The sequence below is a fragment of the Amborella trichopoda genome, chromosome 9, assembly GCF_054954075.1.
Source record: "Amborella trichopoda isolate Santa Cruz 75 chromosome 9, AtrichopodaSantaCruz75HAP2 v2.0, whole genome shotgun sequence".
Classification (NCBI taxonomy): domain Eukaryota; kingdom Viridiplantae; phylum Streptophyta; class Magnoliopsida; order Amborellales; family Amborellaceae; genus Amborella; species Amborella trichopoda.
The window spans coordinates 2376213-2400125 of record NC_142344.1 but is presented as its reverse complement, the minus strand read 5'-3'; the positions used below and the strand labels follow the sequence as shown (position 1 = coordinate 2400125).

The 23913-nt window shown below is 35.2% G+C and overlaps 1 protein-coding gene across 6 annotated transcripts; it reads left to right on the top strand.

Moving 5' to 3' along the window:
• Positions 1–15124: 15124 nt before the first annotated feature.
• Positions 15125–23526, top strand: LOC18437647 (metallo-beta-lactamase family protein). Of its 6 annotated transcripts, none has more exons than XM_006847850.4 (11): positions 15131–15552; positions 16571–16614; positions 16715–16795; positions 17636–17743; positions 19284–19375; positions 19705–19779; positions 20079–20148; positions 21193–21294; positions 21385–21496; positions 21585–21647; positions 23241–23526. In XM_006847850.4, exons 1-11 carry the CDS (start codon positions 15375–15377, stop codon positions 23324–23326), a joined length of 1011 nt encoding a protein of 336 aa, XP_006847913.2. In that variant the 5' UTR covers positions 15131–15374; the 3' UTR covers positions 23327–23526. The 6 variants fall into 6 exon arrangements, with proteins under 6 accessions (XP_088703175.1, XP_006847913.2, XP_020525196.1 ...); XM_020669537.2 differs by having other exon boundaries at positions 16571–16620; XM_088847049.1 differs by lacking the exon at positions 16571–16614 and having other exon boundaries at positions 15125–15552.
• The last annotated feature ends 387 nt before the right edge of the window (positions 23527–23913 follow it).

Genomic DNA, 23913 nt, shown 5'->3' with positions numbered 1-23913 from the left:
ATCCGGTTTTAGATCACCCACTCACTGCACTAATTCAGATCAACAAGGCCGTTAGATGGGCCAGATCAATGATCCAAGTTTGTCAAACTAGTAAAAATAAGAATTTGGGGTCCTAGAATCGCCTATCGAATCCGATACGTATGGGTTTAATACCTTCGTTGGTTCCATTCTTCTTTCTCGGGCCTAAGGGGCTTAAAAGGTCACACTTCGAATACAAGTTGGACGAATCATGGGCGTCACCTGTTCCTAAAAAAGAAAAAAAAAAAGAATTATAGGCGTCACCTGTTCCTAAAAAAGAAAAAAAAAAGAATTATAGGCGTCACCTGTTCCTAAAAAAGAAAAAAAAGAATTATAGGCATCCCCTTGCAACTTATAAAATGAATTATCTTAGTGATTGCTAATTGAACACGCTATGTGCCCTTGTGCACGTGCGAAGTAAGGGTTAGGTGTAGAAAGACTTATTGGAGTGTGTTCACCTTTTCAAAAATCATTTTGGAGATAGAACCAAGATCCGAAACTTCACAAGTAGATCATCAAACCCTAGAGTCATGAATCCAAATAAAAAAGAACTAAGAGATTTGAGCCTTGAAAACTGTCCTTACATACCGTTTTCCTTTAATTCAATACTTCAAAGATCATTAAATTTATATGATTTTTGGAGCTCCAAATTCATGGATTCGAGACATAAATTGATTCATGGGATGACCACTACAAGATTTGAGGCATAAATTGATTCATGGGGTGAGCACTATTGAATGACTGCCTTTAAATAGCATTGAGATGAGTTTCGGGCATTTCGATGATTGAGAGAAATTCATATTGTCATCGTCAATGGAATTCTCTTTGCTTCTTGTTTGAAAGGTTCTGTGACTTCTTTAATCAGACGCCCAACAACAATGAGTCACTATGAATATGGGACCATGCTCCAACCTAATTGAAGTGATCCGCAAAGCTAGGTCCATGATGAGACTTTTCATATGCGCTTCATTTTTGTAATCTCCATTTTCAATCATGCATGTAATTTTTAAGCTCCAGACTCAACTTTATACCTTTTCATCATCTCCACTTTCTGCATGCATTTTTATGGAGACTCACTACAACATATGCCGAATGATCTCCACAAAGTAGAGTACAACCGGACTATGTTGATCGCAAGTGGCAAACCTTCACACTTAAAAACAATATTGAATGGAGATAAAATCTGCTTCACTACTTCCACATCAAGTTCATAGTGAGACCAGTGATTCGCACACCACTTTCTTCGACATATCTTTCCTTGTTTGCCCTGATATCTCTTTCCACCATCTTTTCTTCCAGTTTCACAGCCTGCCTTCAATCTCACATTTGCTCGGTGTCCGGTGATCTTTCTAACTCCCATGTCTCCTTCTCCGCCGTTTCTCTTGCTTGATAAACTTGTTGTTTTACTAATGGATCTGTGGGTCTGGTAAAAAAACCAAATGAAAGAATAATCTTAATGGTTTTGAAAACAAAGTTAATATTCAGGGATTCTACGAGATGGAAAGCATGGGGGCTCTTAGATCATTTGGAAGCTGAAAGTAAAAGAGGAGAGATCAGAACAATGGTTCTCTCCACTGAGAAAGACACAGGAGAAAGAAGGCTGTGAAGGTTCCAACAAGAGCTAGTGAGATTTTGAGAAGCAAAGAAAGCCCTCTATTCTGGCTTTATATCATGTGGGATGGTGACCCTTTCCCTAAACAAATACGGTAGGTGATTTTTTCTTTTTTAGAGATATTTTGCTCACGAGGGAGCACATTGTTCGCTACTCCTTCGGATAAATCTAGGGTTGCTTTTAGGACCTCAAATGTTGGGATGTACCTCTTGAACTGATTTCATTACCAAAAAAAAATATTCCAACGATACACTCTATATCACAAAATATCGATGTCTAAATATTGAAAGAGACTGTCTATTTTTTTAAGGGTGAATCTATATGAACAACTCAAAATATTGTGTCTTTTGGAAATAATTATGTCATGATTCTTAGTTGGATCCGGAAATTTCAGATAAAAATATTCTCCTAGGCATGTCATTTGGTTGAGGCAGCATGCACACAAGATGCTCCTATAGGAGCATGTCGGCACACTCTTTTCTTAAAGGGAAAAGTTTATATAGAACTTAAGTTCTAAACAATCAAATTAAAGCGTACCTCAAAAATTTCACTAGAATAGGTTGTTTTGAAGTTCATATCGTCAAATTGATAATCTTGACATCAAGATGCATAGACATGAGAAAAAATGTAATTCAAGTTTTGAAAATAGTGCATTTTGTAACGTATTTTTTTACCGTCAATTTTTTTAACTTTTAAGTTTTCAGATCCACACGATCAATATATTTTTGAAGGCTTTAAATTTTATAATTAAAAATAAAAACATATTTTAAAACTATCACAAAGATTTTCAATATTAAAAGCAAATTTTTCTAACACTATTTGAAGGTGTGTTTCGTTTTGATTGCTTAGAACCTGGACTCAACACAATCCGCACCCTTTTTTCAAATGATTCTCATAAAAGGAGGGATTTCAATTTGCACATGAAAAGTGATGACATCTTTTTTTGATTTTTAGGACACGCGTCTTCTTATTTACTACTTCCTTTTAGCACAAATACTTTAATGATGAAGAGCATGTGAATGCCAACTATTTTCCACAATATTTTGATTCTATGTAAAGTCAAAAAGTGAGGCAAAAAGTATCCAATGCCCTTTAAGAGAGAGTACAGAAAAGATACATGGGTTTCATGAAATGAGTGGAGGTAATTGTGCCATTCTGACCTCTCCATGTGCTGGACCATGTCATGGGTAGGCACAAAATATGGAGGGCAGGTGTAAGGTACACCTTGGGACCACTTGTTGCAATGAATCCACCCTTTCAAACTCATCTTGGAGATATTTTGGATTCAAAATTTTGGAGGACAATCCATGTTTTACTATTGGGTTTGGTTTCTATAAGGCTGAGGCCCTAAAGGCCTAAACAATTAACGCAAAGCCAGCTTCAAATAGTATCGAAAGTTGTTCCAATAGTTGAAATCTTTGCGATGGCCGGAAAGTTTATTTTTATATCTAATTATGAAATTTAGGACCCGGTTTCTATGCGGCCAAGCCCGCATATGTAGAAATGTGGGCCTCTTAGTAAATTTATTTTTGAGATGGATTTTAAGACTTAATTTTTAAGGATATGTTATCTCTAATATGGAGATCATGGATATGAAAAGATACATAAATTTTAAAAAGTAAAAATATTAATTCTAATAAGAAAACATTTAGACCGTTAGTTTCCATTGTTTTAAGATGGAACACCTAGTTGTATCTATTTTTAAGATGGATGCTTTACACTTTCTGGACCACATATGTAGAAATGCGATCCAGCCGGCATGAAACAATTTTTTTAAAGTTTAAAGCTTCAGACATAGTGTGGATTGAGCAGATTTATAAACACTTGAAAATCTTAAAAACTGATGGTCTAAAAAATCTATTACATGATGCACTATTTTCAAGACTTGAAATACAAATTTTCTCATATCCATACATAGTCGAGAAGATCAATTTGAGAATTGTTGGGTATCGAAACCACCTCTTTTGGGGTGTGCCTTTATTTAATTGTTTAGAGCCTCTCCTTAATGTAAACTTTTTCTTTTACTATTTGGAAAAAAGGATTTGAAATTTGAAAATAGTCTAATTTATGGTTTTTTAATTGTTTATTTCAAATTTGAAAGATCAATCGGTACACTTTTTGAAGTTTCAAACTCATGGATATGAGGTGGAGATATGGTGTTACAATGATTTGTTATATATTTTATGAATCCCTTCACTATGCTCAATGTATAGGAACCTACAAATGACAGGGAATATATGCAATACTCGTTGTAAGTAATATTTGGGGTGCTTAAACCAGCAATCCACCATCGATCTTATGAATAGATGATGGTGATTGGCCAGTATTCCATTATTAGGTCCTGTCAGGCAACGGCTGACCTCTATCAACAGTTTCCCCTCACCCATATCATAGTGATGAAAACAGTTTATGCAAGTAATAACGGTGCGACTCAAAAACCAGAAGGTTCTTTTGCAGCTGGAAACCCCTCCAAGTGATCATCTGGATCTCGATATTTATGGTTGTAAAAGAAAATAGATTTCAAGTCCTTAATATAATCCATTTTGTAGTTCATTATCTATATATTCTATTTTCAAGATTTTAAAGTGACCTAAAATTTTATAATTAAAAGTAGAAATAGATGTTAATGGTGCGCCTTACTTTGATCCCTTAATGTTGACACCTTAATAAACTGCAAAAGGCCATCAGGCATAGGAAATTCATCTATGCCTCTCTCTTCCAATCGTTCAATCTAAATGGATGGTTGTGATAGCTTCAACCATAATGTCACAAGTGATCCTCTGACCGTTTGATCTAAGATCTAACAGCTCAGAGAACACTGGTTTTAATTTTTTTATAAGTTATATGAACATAAGTGCATGTCATAATTTTAATGGGGCGCATCTCAAAAAAATACAAGAAATTTTCCTAAAAAATTTACCAAATTGCCCTTATAATTTTCAGGGGCAAATTGGTCATTTTGTTTTCAAGAATATATTTTTATATTTTTTATAGGCGCGACTCTATAACAGGATGTAACACCCCAAATTTGATGTCAATGTATTTTGCAAGAAGAATTAAAAATAAAATTGTATTTAGGTGTGACATTGTGATCTGGACCATATTAACCGTCCATTAAAATCTGACGGCTAAGAGAAGGATGGCATATATGTACTTAGTGGTATACAGAAAGTGTGGTTTTACCAACATCTTCCATTTTATTAAGGGCGAGAGTGCAAGAACCAGCCTTTCATAACTTGGCCAAGTTACTCGGGCTAACTCCTTCGGCTAGTGTGTTTTTGGCCATTATCCTTATTTTTATATTTTCTTTTCGGTTTTTTTAAAGTGCCCCCAATTATAAATCAAATTTTTTTGAACCCATTTTTTCTAGAATTTTTTAAGCCTATTTGGACTTTAGGATTATTTAGGTTTTATCCTTTTTTACTACTTTTATGGAAAGTTATTTGATTTTCCAAGTTTTTCTATTTTTAAAAAAATTCTAATAAAGGTATTTGATTTTCCATGTTTTTCTATTTTTAAAAAAATTTCTAGGGCCTTTGGCCCTATACCGGACTCACCCGAGTGACTCACCTCGGGCAAAAGGCGAGTACCTTGCCGAGGTGAATTCCTAGACTGTGGCGAGAATGCTTCATTGTAATCATGTATGAAAATAGATTAAAATTTATCAAAGATTCAAAATACTTGAAAAAACGATTGACAATGCAAGTTATTGACCTCTGTAAATCTAAATTTGATAAAAAAAAAAAAACTGTTCTCTTGGGATAAAGGGGAAAAGTAATGATCTATGAAAAGAGAAAACATAGTCCCAAAAATCATCACCATCCAATCAAAGAGATGGGCTGGGATGAAGAGAGTTGGACTCATAACTGGATCGATGTCATGTTCGGTGGCACCCACACGCTTTCCATCACAGTCCAAATCATCCAATCGACAATAATGACCATGACCACCACGCATGTAATATAGTCATACGGATCATTGTACACCCTTAGTAATAAGATTTTTTGTTGATCAAGTGTCTTGTCTGAAGAAGCCTGAACTATGGTCCTGAATATCTAGTCCCTCGGTTAGGAGATCTACTTTGGAGGATTTTTCAATCTGAAATTCTGGGAACCCCTTAAGAATCAATGAGTTATTAACAAAAAGAAGTGAATATTGAGTTTCTAAATTTAGATTTCACCCTTTAAAAATTGGACGGTCTCTATTCAATCATGAGACATTATTTTTTAAAATTACATAGAGAGTGCAATTAGGAAAGTTTTGTTTGTTGAAGTTAACGTAAGGGTAGAAGATTTTACGTCATCAAAATTTGGGGTCCTAAAATTAATCCTTGATAAAATTTTACCGGAGGGAGTAAATAAAATAAACACTGATACCACAAGTAAGCATTGAATCTTTTTTGAGGCAATGTCTATCATTCATCACGACCCCTGCTCAACAACCTAAAGTTTTCTGGTAAGTACATGTTACATCTTAATGAATCAAAACTACAGAAATTTCAGGACCAACCCATTCTTTTGTGCTATTTTAGAGAGGGTCTATGAAGGAACCTCACTATGAAAAGTTTATAGTTGTGAAATGGGGTAGTTACAATTTGCCTCCCCAAAAAATTAATGTCTATGACCCTATGTACATAATAACCCCACTTCATAAACTAATTCAGAAAGACCATAAACCAAAGCAGGCAGTATGGCAATGACATGAAGGATTGATATCCATTCTGTTGCATTGTAATGGGGCCTTCCCACTAAGGGGACTTTTGAAAGGGAGTAGCAGATCAACCTTTTAACCACCATAATAAGACATCATAAATGTTTGAAGTCTCACTCCAAGAAGTCTTCAAATTCGAGAAGTCACACCGCCATGCACATCTGTTGATTTATCCTTGGCTGATACAAGAGGACTTGGTGTTTGGAAAACACAATCATCATTGACCAAATCACCATTTCGAGAAGCAATGGCTGTTGTATGAACATGAAATAAGGGACTAAATCTGCTTTCCTTTGAATGGGCACCGACTTGTTAACGGGTCGCGTTGTTACAACATGAGGTTGCCACTGAATGCATCGGTATCAGAGGACTTCGGCAGAGAACTGATAATTCGAAGAAACTTCATGGACCTCCACCTTGACAGATTATTGATCCTCCTGAGATGAGCAATCACCTAAGGATAGATTTCCATTAAATAACCAAGGCGTAGAAATTTCGGAAAATCAATCAAACAACACATAAGTGATTCACTGTTTAACATTTCATCCATTCCATTGTCCTACTTTCAAATATGCTGCTTTAGGTACACATCAAGCATACATAATGAGGGGTCATATGTTGAATTATCGGTGGAGGGGCAATTTCTAGGTTTGTTGCTCCATCAAATTAAATTTTTTTCAAGGAAAACAACCTATGTAATGTATGGGTATTTTTGAATACTAGCATCTCATTCTAAACACATGCTAGTATTTGTAGATATTAATATCTTATGTAACCTAGTGATAAAGTCTTTTGATAAAAGTCAATAGTAGTGTGATACTGATATTCAAAAATACTAATATCTCAAAACTTGAATTATTTGGTGAGATATTGGTGTTATGTTTAGAGTGAAATATTGGTGTTTGGATTCACCAATATCTAATTAAAATTTAACACCCATGAGACATTAGTATTAAGAGATATGAGCATCTCTCAAGGTGATTTAGTGAGATATTGGTGTATGAAAAATACTAATAGTACGGTAATTAGTTTTGTGAGATATTAGTGTTCAAGAATATCAATATCTCATTAGGTAATTAGGGTGAGATATTGGGATTAAAAAATATCAATATATGAGATAGGCGACTTTATTCAAAAGATTTTTGTTTTGATGAAATTACACTATTGAAATGTTAAATGGTGGATCTCTTGAGAGGATAGTTTTACAAAAAAAACCCTATACGGAATTTTTGGGTTTAATAATTCCTTTTAGCTGTAATTTTTCTAAAATTTTGATCTTGATTTTTGAAAGAAGCTTAACAATCTATTTCCCAAGTATTTAATAACCACACTTTCTTTCCCTCATAGAACTCATTTACAATTGAAGATAAAGTAGTCAAAGACACGGAGACATTCATTTAACTTAACCTACAAATCCCCTTTAAAGCCTCGGCCCAATCTCTAATTTTTTAAAATAAATTGTATGTTACATATTTAAACCGACCTTAAACTACAAAAGGCATGATGAGAAACATGAACCAATAAACAGGGTCCCATGAAGTATTGATAGTAAAGAATGGAAAATTGATTCGAATTTACCATACATAGTGATGCTTTCTCCCTGAATGTCTGAGTCTAAAAGATCCTCATCTTTAGAGTTGGAGAGGTTTCAAAAAGTCTTGCTCATCAGATTTAGGAACATCACTTGGAGTATCGACATGGACTGGTTCATGGAAGGGCTGGGAAGAAATGTCCCTGATAATGAGGGGACGGGAAAGAAAGACACCAGATTCCATTTTCAAAGGGGAGACACCAGTATCGCAAACAACAATTTGTTTCCATTTGAGTGGGCAACACAATTTCCATGATCTGGTCTTCAAGAGGGCCACCCTGCTCTCGTTCCCAAAGAGAAGAGGGGCCAGGGGGGATTACTATACTATCACTTATAGAAGAGGAGGCAATGGGGATTTCGACATTTGGATCCACCACCCACATGAGGATGATCCTCCTCTCCAGAATCCATATGGTCAAGGAATTGAATTCGAGTTGGGGAACGGACCGTATGCTCTGACTCCTACAAACCTTACAACCATTCTCTCTCCACTTTAATGGTTTGTATCCTCTTTGCTGTTCGGAGGCCAGAGGGGAGCTTCTTCAACATTGGACATCGGCCTATGTCTACCCACTCCAGCGATTCCCACCCCAAAACTTCATTGCATGGCATTGCATAGCATACAAGAATCAATTTAGGTAGGCCCTTTAGTTTTACATTTCTCAAATTTATCAATCCATTATCTTCCACATTTTCCTCTATAATTTCCTCCATTCCATTCCATTCCATTCCCTCGCAATCCACAACACTTAGCTCTAAGCTTTGGAAGGTACGCTCTTTGGCCTCCTCTTCAACCATCAAACATTCCAAATCCTTACAACAATCTATTCTAAGATATCCCATTAAGCAAGGAGCAGGGGCACGTTTCATACCCCTCCCCTGCACGATGTTTGTGATATTCAATGCTTTGTGATTCTTCTAAAGCAACAAACAAATGCTTGCTTCACTTGTTAAAGTACAATCCGCTAATGACAACATTCTCAATCTGTTTTCATACAATTTGAGCCAATCCAAATCGACAACATCTCCACATATATATATATATATATATATATATCGATGTCTAGAAAAGATAAACGTTTCAACTGAGTTAACTCCCATGCACTCATCATCCAACCCTCCTCTCGCATGCTACGAGCACTACTCCATTTTAAACCTCCCATAACCAAAACACTCACGCACTCCAAATTAACCAAACAGCATAATAAACCTATTGGGATTCTCTCGAGTCCGTACATGAAAGAAAGATTGAGAATTCTTAGATCAGTGAGCTCAACTAGCCCAGACGTACAATCTGATATTTGGAGTTAGCTGAGCTTTCTTATTGTTGGCGGTAACTTTTTCAGCTTTTGGCATTTGAATAGACAAAGAACACGGAAGTTCATTAAGCGTGATATTGAATATGGGAGAGATTTAATATTTGTGTTGCTCAGATCGAGTACACGAAGGTTGGGCATGCATTCAAAGAAATGATTTGTGGGGATGGATGGCCACTAGATCTTCACTACTTTGAAGAAGCAATGTAACAGGTTTTGGGCATATTGGCAATTCCGGTAGGCTACTTAGATTGTTGTCCATCAATCAAATTCTCTCTGCATCTGGAAGCCTCTGGTGCTTGCTTTAATCCAACACCAGAAGAAGTGATCCAAATAGCAAGTTCACACAGCATATTATGCATCCTTACTGATTTTTCAAGATGGCCGTCTTGAATCATGCATGCTCTTTTGAGGGCTTCTATCATTGCATGCCCTTTATTTCCAAAGGCTTTCATACTTTCTGTATCAGCTACTACCCCTTCTGCTATACAGTAGCGTAACGTGCTCCATACTCCTATCCAGGTGTCTATCAATGGAGAAGAAATATGATGACCGGCCTTGTCGAGGAATAAAATCCAAGATAGTTTCTTTACTTCAACTGTGCACCCAGCTTCCATGTTGTGACACACGTCTTTTTTTCTACTCACCACAACCATCCTCCTTTTTCGGTTGAGGAATTCCCATTTCTTTGAGATCCAATCTCTTCCAAGATTATTAGGTACCCTCAGAACACCCAACAACTTATGTTTTTTATCTTCGTCATCACACACTGCCATTCAAGTGCAAGCGTTTTCCGATCCTCTCCCTTATATGATGCTCAGAGATTGTAACCATTATCACAACATCAATCACACTGATCCGATCATCAGCTATGTGGCTCAGAACCTCCTCCTTATTGCGTTGAGTTGAGCTGAGCTGAGCTGTGGTTCGATGATCCTCGATGGTTGGGGTTTCTAACTCTATTGCAGGCTCCGGAGGTCGAGTTGTTGCTAACCTTTGAATGTTTTTTTCACGCTGGCGGTCTGCCTTTATCTTGAGCTTTGCCGCTCTTTTGCTGAGTCTATAGGTTGACCTACCATTTGTACAGAGGCCTCTTAGCCATGTCCTTCCTTCTTCATACTCGGCTTTTATTCTTGTTGCTTCTTCATCAATTTCACGCAGTGCTTTCAACTACCCATTTCCCTTTTTGAAATGATTTACATTCATTCTATTTGCCAAAAGAGTTTAAAGCTATCTTGATTTTTCATAATCGAGAGAGTTTCTTCGATTGTTTTTATTGAAAAACTGATTTTGAACTCAAATATTATTTTTTTATATATATCATTTGTAGGGACCTTTAGGATATTCCAGTTTTACAATTATTTATCAATATTATCAATTATTATTTCTTCTCTATTATTCACTCGTAGAGTATTATTACTAGAACTACCAGAAGCTGTTCTATTTGATAGTGTTCTAAACAAATTTGCTATTTTATCTTGGTTTTCTTTTTATGAGTCAATTGGAAACAGTCCCTTCACTTTACAGCCTTCTTAGCTCGTGGTGGTCTTTAGGTCACAACGACTTTAGGTATGTTAACCATATAAATGTACAAATTGGTTCAGTTTTCTACTGAATAAACTCGGTTCTGATACCGTAAGTAGCGGAAGCAATCATATAATAAGAAAAAATAACATTCATATGTAACAATTAAATATAAGTATAAAACATAACAGAGATAGACACTTACATGAAGGCTCAAAGTAGAGGTGAGAGGTAGAAAACAAAATAAAAGCTCGAAGTAGAGGTGAAAGGCAGAAAAAAAACTTGAAGTATTCTTAATAAGTACTTAGGCTTACAACAGTCATTCAGAAATTATAATCACTCAAACTTATAACAATCACTCATAAATCGCTCAAGCTTACAATACTAGCTATAACATGCAGAAGGAAATCCCAACGTGTCTTACTTCTGAGGCCTGGTCCTTGTTTTATAGAAGAGGGAGGGCGGATTCCAAACACTCTTAAGTCCGCACCGACAAGATAAGATGCCTTTTCTTTCACGTCAAAGCAAAAGGGAGGTAAAAGCAATTATTCTCGTCATTTTTCAATAGTGTCGGCAATAATGGTTCTTTTACTGTACCAACAGTGTCGGCAATAATGCTTCTTGTATTGTAGCAATAGTGATTGACGTGTTAACAGTCTTCTTTATCGTTATTTTTGGGACACGTGTCCTAAATGGCGATGGAGTCGTATCGTCCCTGATATTTTATCTAATTTAGTTGGAAAAATATCCCTATACAACCATCTTCATTTGGAGGGTCTAAATCTTCGATTTCTGTATCATTTGAGGAAGTTGGGGTTTTAACTTCTACTTCTTCTTCAAGGGCAAAGAATAATTTTTTCCTGAGCTCTGCTTTTGACAGAGTGGGATTTTTCTGTTGCATTAGAGCAATGTAGTCGAAGAATCCCATATCTGATTTTGGTGAAGAGTTTGGAATTGCCTTTATACAGATTTTCTCGGGATCTAGAGAATCATTCTTATAGTTGTCCCACCATTTAATTGAAATTTGTCTTTGTAGTTCTGGAATATAATCCCACCGGTCTAAATCATCTTCAGAAACTTGGTAGGACCATTTTAGAATCCAGAGAACCTGATATAGGGCCATGAAATTTATGTGGTAGTCTCGTTTTAGACTAGTTTTATTATATTCAGGGAATTTTCTATGTGATATTTGGAATTTTTCTGGAAGTATTTGGCTTAATGATCCCCATAGCAGGAACCAACTTTTAAACCAGTTTGGAAATTCTGTTGGCTCAGTTCTTTTAAACTACACATACCAGCTATGTGTATTTTTTGTATTCTGATAGGCAAATACTTCATCCCATGCCTTAATATATTCAAAATAATGATATGATTTGATTTTAAATCCTATTGTAATTAGTGCCCTTGGTTTTAAGGGATTCACGCCCTAGTCATTCTAAGAGATGATCTTATGTATTTGGAATTTTGAATATGCTATTTTCGAATCATTGTTTCTATAGTGGTATACTATTGACACCAACCCGGTTTCCAGTAAAATAACTTCATGCCAATCTCTACATCTTTCTCCCATATTAGGATGTAGATGATGGCGCAGATATATGGCGGCTAATTCAACAGGGTCTTTTTCCCTGTGTTCATTTTCAATTATGATCAGCGGGATATAAGCTGTATCAAGAAATGGAGTTCTATCAGGGTTTGGACTATTATAGCTCAAAGGGGATTGTTGAGGATATATTTGAATCTCTTGAGCTTACTTTCTTATTAAAGCATTCGGATTTGATGAGGATGCCAGGGATTTTCCTAGGTTTGAACTATTTACAGCCAAGTGTTTTCCTGGGCTATTATATATAGTCAGGCCTTTTCCTGAGCTAGGGACTATATACAGCCAGGTGCTTTCCTGGGCTATTATATATAGTCAGGCCTTTTTATGAGTTAGGGACTATATCCATTGGCTGTATTCTCGACTGTAAAAGATAAAAAAGAATTACAAAGATTTTTACGATGTCTAAATTATATTTCAAATTTTTATAAAGATTTAGCTTCAGATGCTAAGCCTTTATTCTAGACACTAAAAAAGAGTCCTCCAGATTCGACGGATGAACATACCATGGTAGTCAGAAAATTAAAACAAAAGGCCAAAGAATTACCTTGTTTAGCTCTATCTAATTCTACAGCTTTTAAGATTATTGAAACCGATGCTTCCGAAATAGGATTAGGAGGTATCTTTAAATAGACAATCCTAGAAGAGGAACAACTTATACGCTTTACCTCTAAAGCCTGGAATCCGGCACAACAAAAGTATTCTACTGTTAAAAAGGAGGTCATAGCAATAATACATTGTGTCACAAAATTTCAAAGTGACGTACTTAAAGAAACGTGTGCAGGGACTGCTTCTTTTGTAGACACATTTTCGGATGTTCAACATCCAAAAATATGACTGCGAACCTTAAACTTTAGGCTATTTTCGGATGTTGAACATCCAAAAAACCCTTCAATTTTGGATGTTGAACATCCGAAAGGGGGTAAAGTCATTTGTTTTAAAAAATTGCGTTATGAAAGGTAAAAAATGAATAGACAAATAATAACGGAAACTATTCAGTACATCCGTAATAACACAAAATATAACCGATATATGTGTAATTTTCCCTATTTTTTAAGGACATGAGTTGAATGAAACTTGGAAATTAACTAGTCTGGGTTTAAAAGGATGATTTGTCCACTTTAGTATGTTTTGTAAGTTGGTTGAACCATAAAAGCAATTTTTTTGGTATGATTTGTATAGAGCCTAGGCTCTAAGCAATCAAATTAGAGCCTATCTTCAAATAGTGTCGAGAAATGTGGTTTTAATATTGGAAATCTTTGTGATATTCTTAAAATATATTTTCATATTTATTTATAAAGTGTAAAGCTTCAAAAATAGTATAGATCGATAGATCTATGAAAACTTGAAAATATTGAAAATTGACGGTCCAAAAATGCATTACAAAATACCCTATTTCCAAAACTTGAAATCATTTTTTTTTCATGTGTATGCATTTTGATGTCGAGATGATCAATTTGAAGATATTTGGACATCAAAACAACCTCTTCTAATGAAATTTTTTAGATAGGCTCAAATTTGATTGTTTAGAGCCTCAGCTCTATATAAACTTTTCCCTTTATAAACCACTTTATCATAACATATTTAACTAAGAAAATAATACATTCAAGGTAATAACATTATTTGTAGGAGTTAAATTGCGATGGTGCGGTAATAAACAATTTCGATTTGATATTGGCTTAAGCGTTGTGGAAAAATAAATAAATAGAGAATTTCAAGTTTTAAAAATAATACATTTTGTAATAAATTATCTAGACTATCTACAAGATATTTAAGTCTTCATAATTCTGTCTAGATTCTCTACAAGATATTTAAGTCTTCATAATTCCCTGATCTGCACTATGTTTTAATTTTAAATTTAATAATTAAAGTTAAACATGGATTTTCAAGAGATTCACAAGATTTCGACGTTGAAACTAAATCTTCCAATCAAATTGAGAGGTATGCCTTCCTCGTTTAGTATAAAGTGGGTATCTTATACAAACATCACCCTTTAACTAAGGCTGTGGTTTGTATAAGAATGAGGCTCAAAACAATGAAAATAGGGCACACCTTCAAATAGTGTTGAAATGTGTTGTTTTGAGTACAACAAATCTTTAAGGGGTGAGGTTTGTATATGGTTGCATCCTTATACGTCAGAGGTCAGATGCACCTATAAAATTTACCTAGAGATGTCGTTTCGACGTCAAAAATCTTATGATGGCTTTAAAATCTCTTTTAAATTTAGCTAGAAAATTTAAAATTTAAAATTTAAAAAATGGTACAAATCAAGCAAACTAATAAACACTTGAAAATATTGAAAACAGACGGTCCATATGACTTTTTACTAGATGTACTATTTTTTGAACTTGAAATTCTTTTTCTTCTTCCTGTTCATTCATTTAAAGGTCTAGATCGGTTGGAGGGTTCTCCTATATGGGAACATTCTCCACTGTAGGATTTTTGAGATGCACTTTTCTTCTATAAGGTTGTAACCTTATACAAATTTTTTCCATCTTTAAGAAGACCTGAAAATTTATTTTTATTTTTAATTATAAAATTTAAATTTAAAAATGATATAGATCGAATAGATCTATGATCACTTGAAAATATTGAAAATTGACGATCTAAATAATACATTACAAAAAGAGGCTATCTCCAAGTCTTGAAACCTAATTTTTTCTGATATTTACACCTTTTTTAATGAATTTTTAAGGTCCTCCCTTGATCATGGCCTCAACCTTATATAAAGAGTTAATTGATTCTTTTTTTTTACAAATTCATAAATTGGAAGAGAAGGTTTTATAGTGAAGAATCAATTATGTATATGAGCATAAATAAACCACTGAAAAACAAGCGCGGGAGCACAGCACCCAATGAAAGCATAAATCAACCACTGAAAAACACGCGCGGGAGCACAGCACCCTATGACAATTCTTGTCTCTCTACTCCTTATCTCTTTCCCTTCACAAATCAAAACCCTAGCAATTACAATTAGGGCTCCATTTTCCATTGCTTACCGTCATGATAAGAATGGAGTCCAGTTTTTCTTCATCTCAAATTCGGGCCTCTTTTCCGGCCAATAGAAGTTGCAGGAAGAAAGATTTTGGACGGAAATTCCCTGGATTTTTCAATGTGAAAGCAGCTTCCAAGCTTTCTAAGCAAAGGCGGCCTCAAAATATAGAGGGAGAGTTCTACGTAGGTTAGTTTATTCTCCTTCGAAGTTCTGATAAATCAAGTGTAAACCAGTGTATAGTTCTTAGATTTTCATCTGGTTCCATGGATGGTTTTTTTTGGAAGTTTCCGAGATTGCTTGTGTTGGGAAAGCTTTTGTAGATGTAGTTTTGGCAATGTTGGTGGGATAGGTGTGTTTCTCTTCTCGAAAGATCTATTGGATTGAGATAAAGGAGTGAGCAGTGCCTAGTTTTTATATTGGATTGTATGAATAGTTTCTGTATGGAGAAGTTGCAGAAGCTGGCTTCTGGGGGAGATTTATATAGTAGTATTATAAAGTTATAAGATGTTATTGAAAAAAAACCTGTGCTTCGGTGTTGGGGAGGAGGGGGTGGGTTTAATGGGTTGAAATTCTTCATAGATGCTGAGACATGCTAAATTCGAATACTATATCTTTAGTAATGCAATGAGGGATTTGTGAGTAATCGGGACTTTATCTCCAAATCTTAACAGTGTCCAATTTGACTACATTATAATTTTATTTAATTTCTTGGGAAAATATCTTGATTAATTGAAAGTTTTGTGGTAATTGTTATTGAAGTTCTCTTCAGAAAAATGATGAAAGGGAAAACGAAAGGAAGAAGTATCACTCTTATTATAACTGAAACACATTGAATGTTCTGTGTGTGATTTTGTTGCCATCAACCAAGAACTCAATCTAAAATACAGAAAAATCAAATGAGAACTCATAGAAAATGTACAAATGATTGAGAAAAATACCAAGAAAAAATTACTAAAGTTTGGGGTTTAAATTTTTCTTATCTTTTTCCCATGAAAAACTAGTGTTTCCTTCTTTTTTAGTTTTTCTTTTCTATAAACAGAAAAAGAAAAAGAGCATCCTGTAACTTTGTTGTGAATCAGTTAGTTTTTGTTAATTGGTTATCAATTTGGATAACACGATGAAATAGACCTTTTTATTGGAATTATCCTAATTGTATTTTGAAAAGTCACTATTTTTGTAATGGAAGTTTAATTGATATTTGCAGATGAGAGATGTATAGATTGTGATACCTGTCGCTGGATGGCCCCTGTAACTGTGAATCGTGTCTTCTTGTTAAGATTAATAAACAACCTGGTAGTTATAACTACATTGACAAATAACTCGATGATTCTTGTTATGTACTTTGCAGCAAGTTTTCAAACGAATTGACGAACAGGCGGCTGTGTATAAACAGCCACTCCATGGGGAAGAAAGACGTAAAGCTCTTCAGGTATCCTTTTGTTCATGGTTTTGTTTGTTTGTTCAAGGTTTGAAATTTTTATTTCAAAGAAGCCCAGTCTGATTTTAGAATCCTATTTGCCAGACTTTGGCCTCTGTAGAACTCCATCATTGGATATGAGTTTTTGAAGGCTTGGATCCAATGTCCACCAATAGTACGATTTGCATTCACCAAAAATTGTGGACTCCATTTCCCCCATTTCTTTTGTGTGTGTGTGTGTTTTAATTTTTTGGATTGCCTAGATGAGATCCACATATGTGCAAAATTTCACGTCCAATGAAGCCCTGCTTTTTGAAGTGGCTCGCACTAAATAATAAGCCCATTGTGAAGTAAAAATGTGAATTTTGGATCGAATTTCAGCCATTTCCCTGATCGAAACTTTGGAATCGAAGACTCAGTATAAAAAATACATCAGGAGTTATTAGTTACCTATTTGCAATTTTTGGGGAATCTAAAATTTGAGAGTTTGAGCTTTTCTTGTCAATAGGTGCACTGAATTTTAAAAAAAGAATACTGCATTTCGAAAAAAAAAGGTACTCTGAAATTTAATGACATGGGTTTTTGTAATATTTGTCCATTAGAATTATTTATTTCAGATTGATGCTCGTGCTTGTTTCTCTTGATATTTACATGAAAAATGTGGATCACTTCAATTAAAACATGTTCCCAACATCTGCACCATCCATCCAAATTGTACAGTCTGATTTTTGTTTCCACTGTTTGGAGGACTGGATGGGCAAATGAGATTCTCTTAAGCTTAACTAAAAATGACAAAATCATGATTTTTGTGACTTTTTGGTAGAGACCCCCCCACTATTTTTAATGTTGCAGGCCTTACTAAGCTGTCCAACAAGTTCCATTCATACTGAGAGTCCCCCATACGACATTCAAGAAGTACAGAGGACATTTCCTATTCCCATTGATGGAAAGAAACTCCCAGTAATTCCATTTCTTTGTTGGCTTTCACTCTTATCCTTATGACCATTGGGCTACAACATTACATGCTGTATTGCATTTTTTCTTTCCATCTTTCTATTGTGTATTTGATGTTGTAGTGTTTATTTATCATGTAAGAGATTTTAAATGTATTAATGGGAAACTATTAATTCTACCTTTGAAAATAAATAAAGAAATAAATAAAGAGCATCCAAAACTAGAACAACCATTCTTGATTTTGTTACTGTTTCGGGAAGCAGCCAATAGGAATCATGAGTGCCTTGATTCAAAGATTCTTCTTGTGGAATCTTGGTAGCTATCTAATTTATAAGCAGCACAAACTTCGCAGAATATATACAGATGAATCTTATCTATCTTCTTATTGACTCCCTCATAGGTAATGTGAAATTGATCCTTACGGGAAGTCCACTTTTAAGAATCAATATTAAAGCTAGACATCTATGCAGTCTTAAGTTACAAATAAACCCTGGACCCTGCTGCTATTGCTAGATGATAGTTCAATGTTCACATTGTCTAAAACAAGGTGCCTATACAAGAAGGCCAAAATGACACTAGAAGATTTCATAGCCACCGTTCATCATCCCGTATTTTTCACAATACTGATATAGCTTTTTAAACCAACACAATTGCATTGAAATTATCAAATCCAAGTCTTCCTTTTTATTATTTATTTATTTTTTACCTCATGGTTTTCAAAGGAATGATGGGTGTGGACACTACCTATTCCTTCCAGATTGGAAAAGGCCATCTTCAACTTATTGATTCCAGTTCGTCAATTTACTCCAAAGAATACAAGGAACTTCTTTTACATGAGTGTTACCATTATAAGATTGGCCATTGAACGGTTAGAGGTATAGTTTAGTCAAAACTAGTCTAACTTCATATTGAATCAGTTGGACCAGAATTTAAAAAAAAAGACTAATAGTTGAATAAATATGAAATGCATTTAAAAATGTTGTCAAACCTTGTTTAGCTAATGCCACTGGTCAAAACCAGATGTTCATACCAGCCAAAACTGATCAAACATTGTTTTTGGCTGGTTTTTGAAAAAAAATATTTTTTGATGTGGACCAAATTGGCCAAGGCACCGTTCAGTCGTCCAGGCCAGTCTTAATAACATTGATTTACATCCTTTGAACCAAAATCCATACGAACAGTCTTAATAACATTGATATACATCCTGTGACCCAAAATTCAAATTGCATTTAAAGAGGGAAGCAAAGAAAGTAACAACATAATCTAGGCTGGGTAAGTATCTTAGCCAAGTAGCAAGACAGGTCCAGATTCCAGAACAAGGTTGCAACCTTTGACATAAATTTCTGTTAATCAGAGCTCATAAGTTTGTCAAGTTTCTGTTAGTTACCATAAATGTTCTATTGCTACTAAAGGGCTTTGTTCTTTTCACATTATACAATCGTTGATTTGGAATTCTATCTTGTGACACTACCAAAGGAGTTGTGAAGATCGGAATGAATTACATCAAGCATGCTGCATGTTTTGAGTTGTTATCAAATGCTTGCAGGGTGTCTACTACTGTGGTTATCACTCAGAAAAATCTTTTGGAGCAACATCGTACTTGATTGTGCATCCAGAGGGGAATATAATGGTTGACAGGTAACTTTTAAGTTACTGAAAAATCCCAAGTTAACATAAGTGTTGGAAGAATTCATTGCTTTCTTTTCTTGATTAGTGTGGGATTCTCAATCTTGATGTGCAATCAATTAATCGGGAATCCAAAACACTAGACTATTTGGTAAAGCCCTGATGAATAAAAGAAAAATAAATAAATGGGAGAGAAACATGCATACAAGGAATTGCGTAAGCAGTTGAATATATCCATGTATGAGTGAAGAAATATAAATGTCATTAAGTACAAATTTCATTTGATTTGGCATTTGATTTGGCATTCTCTTAAGTTCACCTATGAGATGTCCTTGATGCAGCCCACGATACACAGAACATCTTGCAAAACGCATTGAGATGCTTGGTGGTGCACGATACATGTTCTTGACTCATAGGTATGGAGTTCTGGTCACATCCCTTCTGTAAAGCATGCTCTTTCCCAACAAAACTATTTTTAAATGGGAATTCATACTCTAGTTATCATCAGGAGGTCCTCACCATCCAATGAAATGATGTATAGTGATGGACTGAGAGAGGGAACCACTAGAACAAGACATGATGGGTTTCATCCTTCATCACATTCCATCATTTCATTGGACAGTGATTTCCCCAATTGTGTATTTTTTCCCTCGTAAACCAGAGTCCATTGGATGATAGTAATTTTTATTATCTTAATTTTACTTTTGGCATCTAGAGATGATGTAGCAGATCACGCCAAATGGTCGAGGCGGTTGCGGTGTGACAGAATTCTTCACTCACTGGAAGTGAGAGTCCATGACGTCTCTTATTCATTTTCTTTCCTTTCTTTTGCGTTAATCAGAGACACTTCAACTTTGAAATCTCAGGCCTGCATTGCTTTAAACAAATTGGTGATTTTATTGTTGAGCTGATAAATGCAAAAAGCAGGTCCTCTTCCCCTAATCATGGTAAAAGGACTATTATCATTATAGCCTTTCCCAACTATTTGGGATCGGTTACACGAATCATGGTCTGCCATTCTGCTTTATCAAGGGTCATGCCCTCAGTGAGCCCATAAGTCTCAATATATTTTCTCACTATTTCCAATGATGGCGTTTCTCTCATCTTGTCGATTATTAGAGCCATACTTAAGTCTACTTTCTCTCATCTTATTGCTTATTAGAGCCACACGTAAGTTCTCCCAAATGTAAAAGGACCAAAATTAAAAAAAGATCAAAGAAAGATTGTAAAAATAGAATAATCAAATATAAGTATTTATGACACAAAGAAAGAAAACAAGATATGAAAAACAGTAAGGAGACTTGGGAAGTCATCTATTTTTTTGCCTAAGTTTGCCTATAGCACTTTCTCAAAAAAAAAAAAGTTTGCCTATAGCATTCTTTCCTCATAAGTTCAAAAACCAAAATAAAAGAGGAGATGTTGGAAATTGACAAAGGCTTAACAAGCAACACAAAGGATATATCAAAAAAGATAAAAAAGGGTGCGACATAAAGGGGGTATGGAGAGTGTTTATACAGGGATTATGATGATAATTCATCATATATCTCTAGTTCTGCCCATGTAGCATTCGACACTGGTTAGGTAAGATGTGAAAAGGATTGCCTTCTCATAGAACAAAGACATGATGTGTATCTCTATATTCACACATGAATGCATGTATAACATATATATGTTAATACATGAATTTGTTCATGTACATATGTGTATGATTAAAAACCAAACATTCTTGCCAAAGTTGCCCAAATAAGTAGGTAAGCTTTTGGCTAACCAATTTCTTGTATGTATTTCTTTATGTTTTGGTACATTGGCATATGGATCTGTCTGTTCAGGTGCAAATAGACACTGCAGATGTTGAGATGAAATTAGATGGTGATGGACCTTGGACCGTTGGTCCCGATTTTGAGATCATATGCACGCCAGGTCACACTGAGGTAAATTTTATGTATATGGATGCATGCCTGCAAGCACATATACACTTTTCTTTTTCTAAAGGTGCAATTATTTTGGATATTGATTCTCAGGGATCATCCTGCTTATTCTACAAGCCTATGAAGACCTTGTTCACGGGGGACCATATTGCTGCAAGGTCTGATAAAAGCTTTAGCATTTTTGAAATGTACAACTGTGATTCAGGTAATTCTAGGCTCATTTACTGCTTTTGTTGAACACAGTGGTTTGTCATTTATGTGCAGTTTACCAAGGTAGTGCTTCATTTTTGCAGTTATTACTCAGCTGGATAATGTCCAAAAGCTGTTGGAACTTGACTTTCTGTGGATACTACCAGGTGATCCTTATTTCATTTTAAAAAATGACCTTGTTCAAACAAAGGGTTTTGAGCTATGACAAAAGATTACATGTCATGTGGGAGCTATGCCAAATGATTATATACTTGCGTGGGAGCATGTCTTCCATTCACTCTCTCGGGTGAAATCCTCTATAGGATTTTTCTTAAATCCTCTATAGGATTTTTCTTAGGACCTCAAATTTTCGGATTGTAACACTTTCTTCCTAGCGACCAATCTAATATTATGTTATTAAGAGAGAGAGTGTGTGTGTGTTGTGTGACCGCGCATTGTACATGTGCCCAAAAAAACATCCTAAGATTGAAACAAAGATTGTCCAATTTGTGGATGGTCAGATATAAATGTTTAGGAACTCAAAATCCTTTTACTTTTTTGAAAATTCTCTTCTGGCAAATCTGAAGTGTATTCCAAAATTTCAGGTGGAATAAAGCCACCAAAGCGGCTCTTTCACCTGAGGGAGTAAGTGTGCTGCTCCCATTGGAGTATGCTACACAAACTCTTGAGCTATTACTAACTAGCAATGATGAATAATTTTGTAAATTACCCACATGCCCCCATGGTTCAAGATGGTAGTCCAATCGTAACAAAAGAAGATAAAAATCACATATAACTGAATGCGTATGTCCTTTCATTGAATGTTGTCTTCTATGGAATACCATTGGGCAAATTTGGTAAGATTCCGGAGTACCATAGACATTTCCGAAGATTCTTTTGCATCTTATTGAGCATCTACCTTAGAAATGTTTGGGGATTATTTGGTCATATTCAGGAATTCTTTCTCAAGTCAAAGGGTTGTTTTAAAAAACAGGGTCTAGATCGGGGAATCACCCTATTTGGACCAGGAATCACCTGGACCGATCCAGTTGTGAGAAGGAACTGGAACCAGTCAGTCTCCCCCCAAAATCCCCCCCTTTTATCTATTTATTTCATTTTTTTAGCTTTTCTAATTTTTTTTATATATGTTAATAAATTGTAACCCATAAACCCTTATTGTATTTTCCTTTATGTTGTTAATATTTTTTTGATTGCCAGCCTAGTCCAATCAAGATTAGCGATCTGACATAGGATCGGTGAGTGGACAGTCCACCCCAATCCATTTTTAAAACACTTGGGGGATGGTAACAGTTGTGGAAAACTCTGGGGCTATATGATAAGGGTGCGGTTTGTATAGAGCCTAGGCTCTAAACAATCAAATTAGAGCCTACCTTCAAATGGTATCGAGAAATGTGGTTTCAATATTGGAAATCTTTGTGATGGTCTTAAAATATATTTTTATATTTATTTATAAAGTTTAAAACTTCAAAAATAGTGTAGACCGATAGATTTATGAAAACTTGAAAATATTGAAAATTGACGGTTCAAAAATGCGTTACAAAATATACTATTTCCAAAGCTTGAATCCCTTCTTCTTGATGTCATGATGTCAAGATGATCAATTTGAATATATTTGAGCATCAAAACAACCTCTTCTAATGAAAATTTTGAGGTAGGCTCAAATTTGATTGTTTAGAGCCACAACTCTCTATTAACTTTTCCCATGTGATAATGTATGATCATTCTTTCTCCATTTCCAGGGCATGGCAGGAGAGCCGAATTCAAGGACACCAACGAGAAGAATTCAGCCTTGATCCACTTTTTAGCTGATAAAGGGCATTTTTGATGCAAGAATTTTTGTACGGTAATCGTAACGATTGGACAGCATAGATTGCACTTGTGTATGGTATAAATCTGACATGAAATGCATACGATGTAGTTTAGTATATATATGATATGAATGTATATAATGTCGTTTGTGTATGGTATGGCTATGCGGACAAGTACATAATAAGATCATTTGCCTTTAGCATGGTGGACATAAAATTAGTTGGCCAAAACACTGGTTGCTGGGACAGATCGTGACCTCCTCGTACCATGGATATGTAGTCTTTTAGAATGCAAACCCTAGAAGTATTATTACATGGATTATGGACCAATGACAAAAGTGCCAAGAGTTATTTCAAAAGTTAGTGTAGTTTCATTAAGGGTGCGGTTTATATAAGGTGACAATCTTAAGCAATTAAGTCAAGGCACTATCAAATTTGTGCGAAGGTATTATTTGGGTATTGGAAATTTTTGTGTTGACTTGAAAATCTATTTTAACCTCTATTTAGGAAATTTAAAAGTCCAAAAGTGACAGATCTGGGCGGATTTATAGACTAATCTTGAAAATGAGCAATCTAAGCATTGTTTTCCAGATGCACTGTTTAT

Coding starts and splice junctions, on each gene's coding strand:
- LOC18437647 (XM_020669537.2), top strand. CDS start 15,375: ATGATAAGAATGGAGTCCAGTTTTTCTTCATCTCAAATTCGGGCCTCT. Junction 21,497..21,584: donor AATGTACAACTGTGATTCAG/GTAATTCTAGGC, acceptor TCATTTTTGCAG/TTATTACTCAGCTGGATAAT. Junction 21,648..23,240: donor CTTTCTGTGGATACTACCAG/GTGATCCTTATT, acceptor CTCCATTTCCAG/GGCATGGCAGGAGAGCCGAA.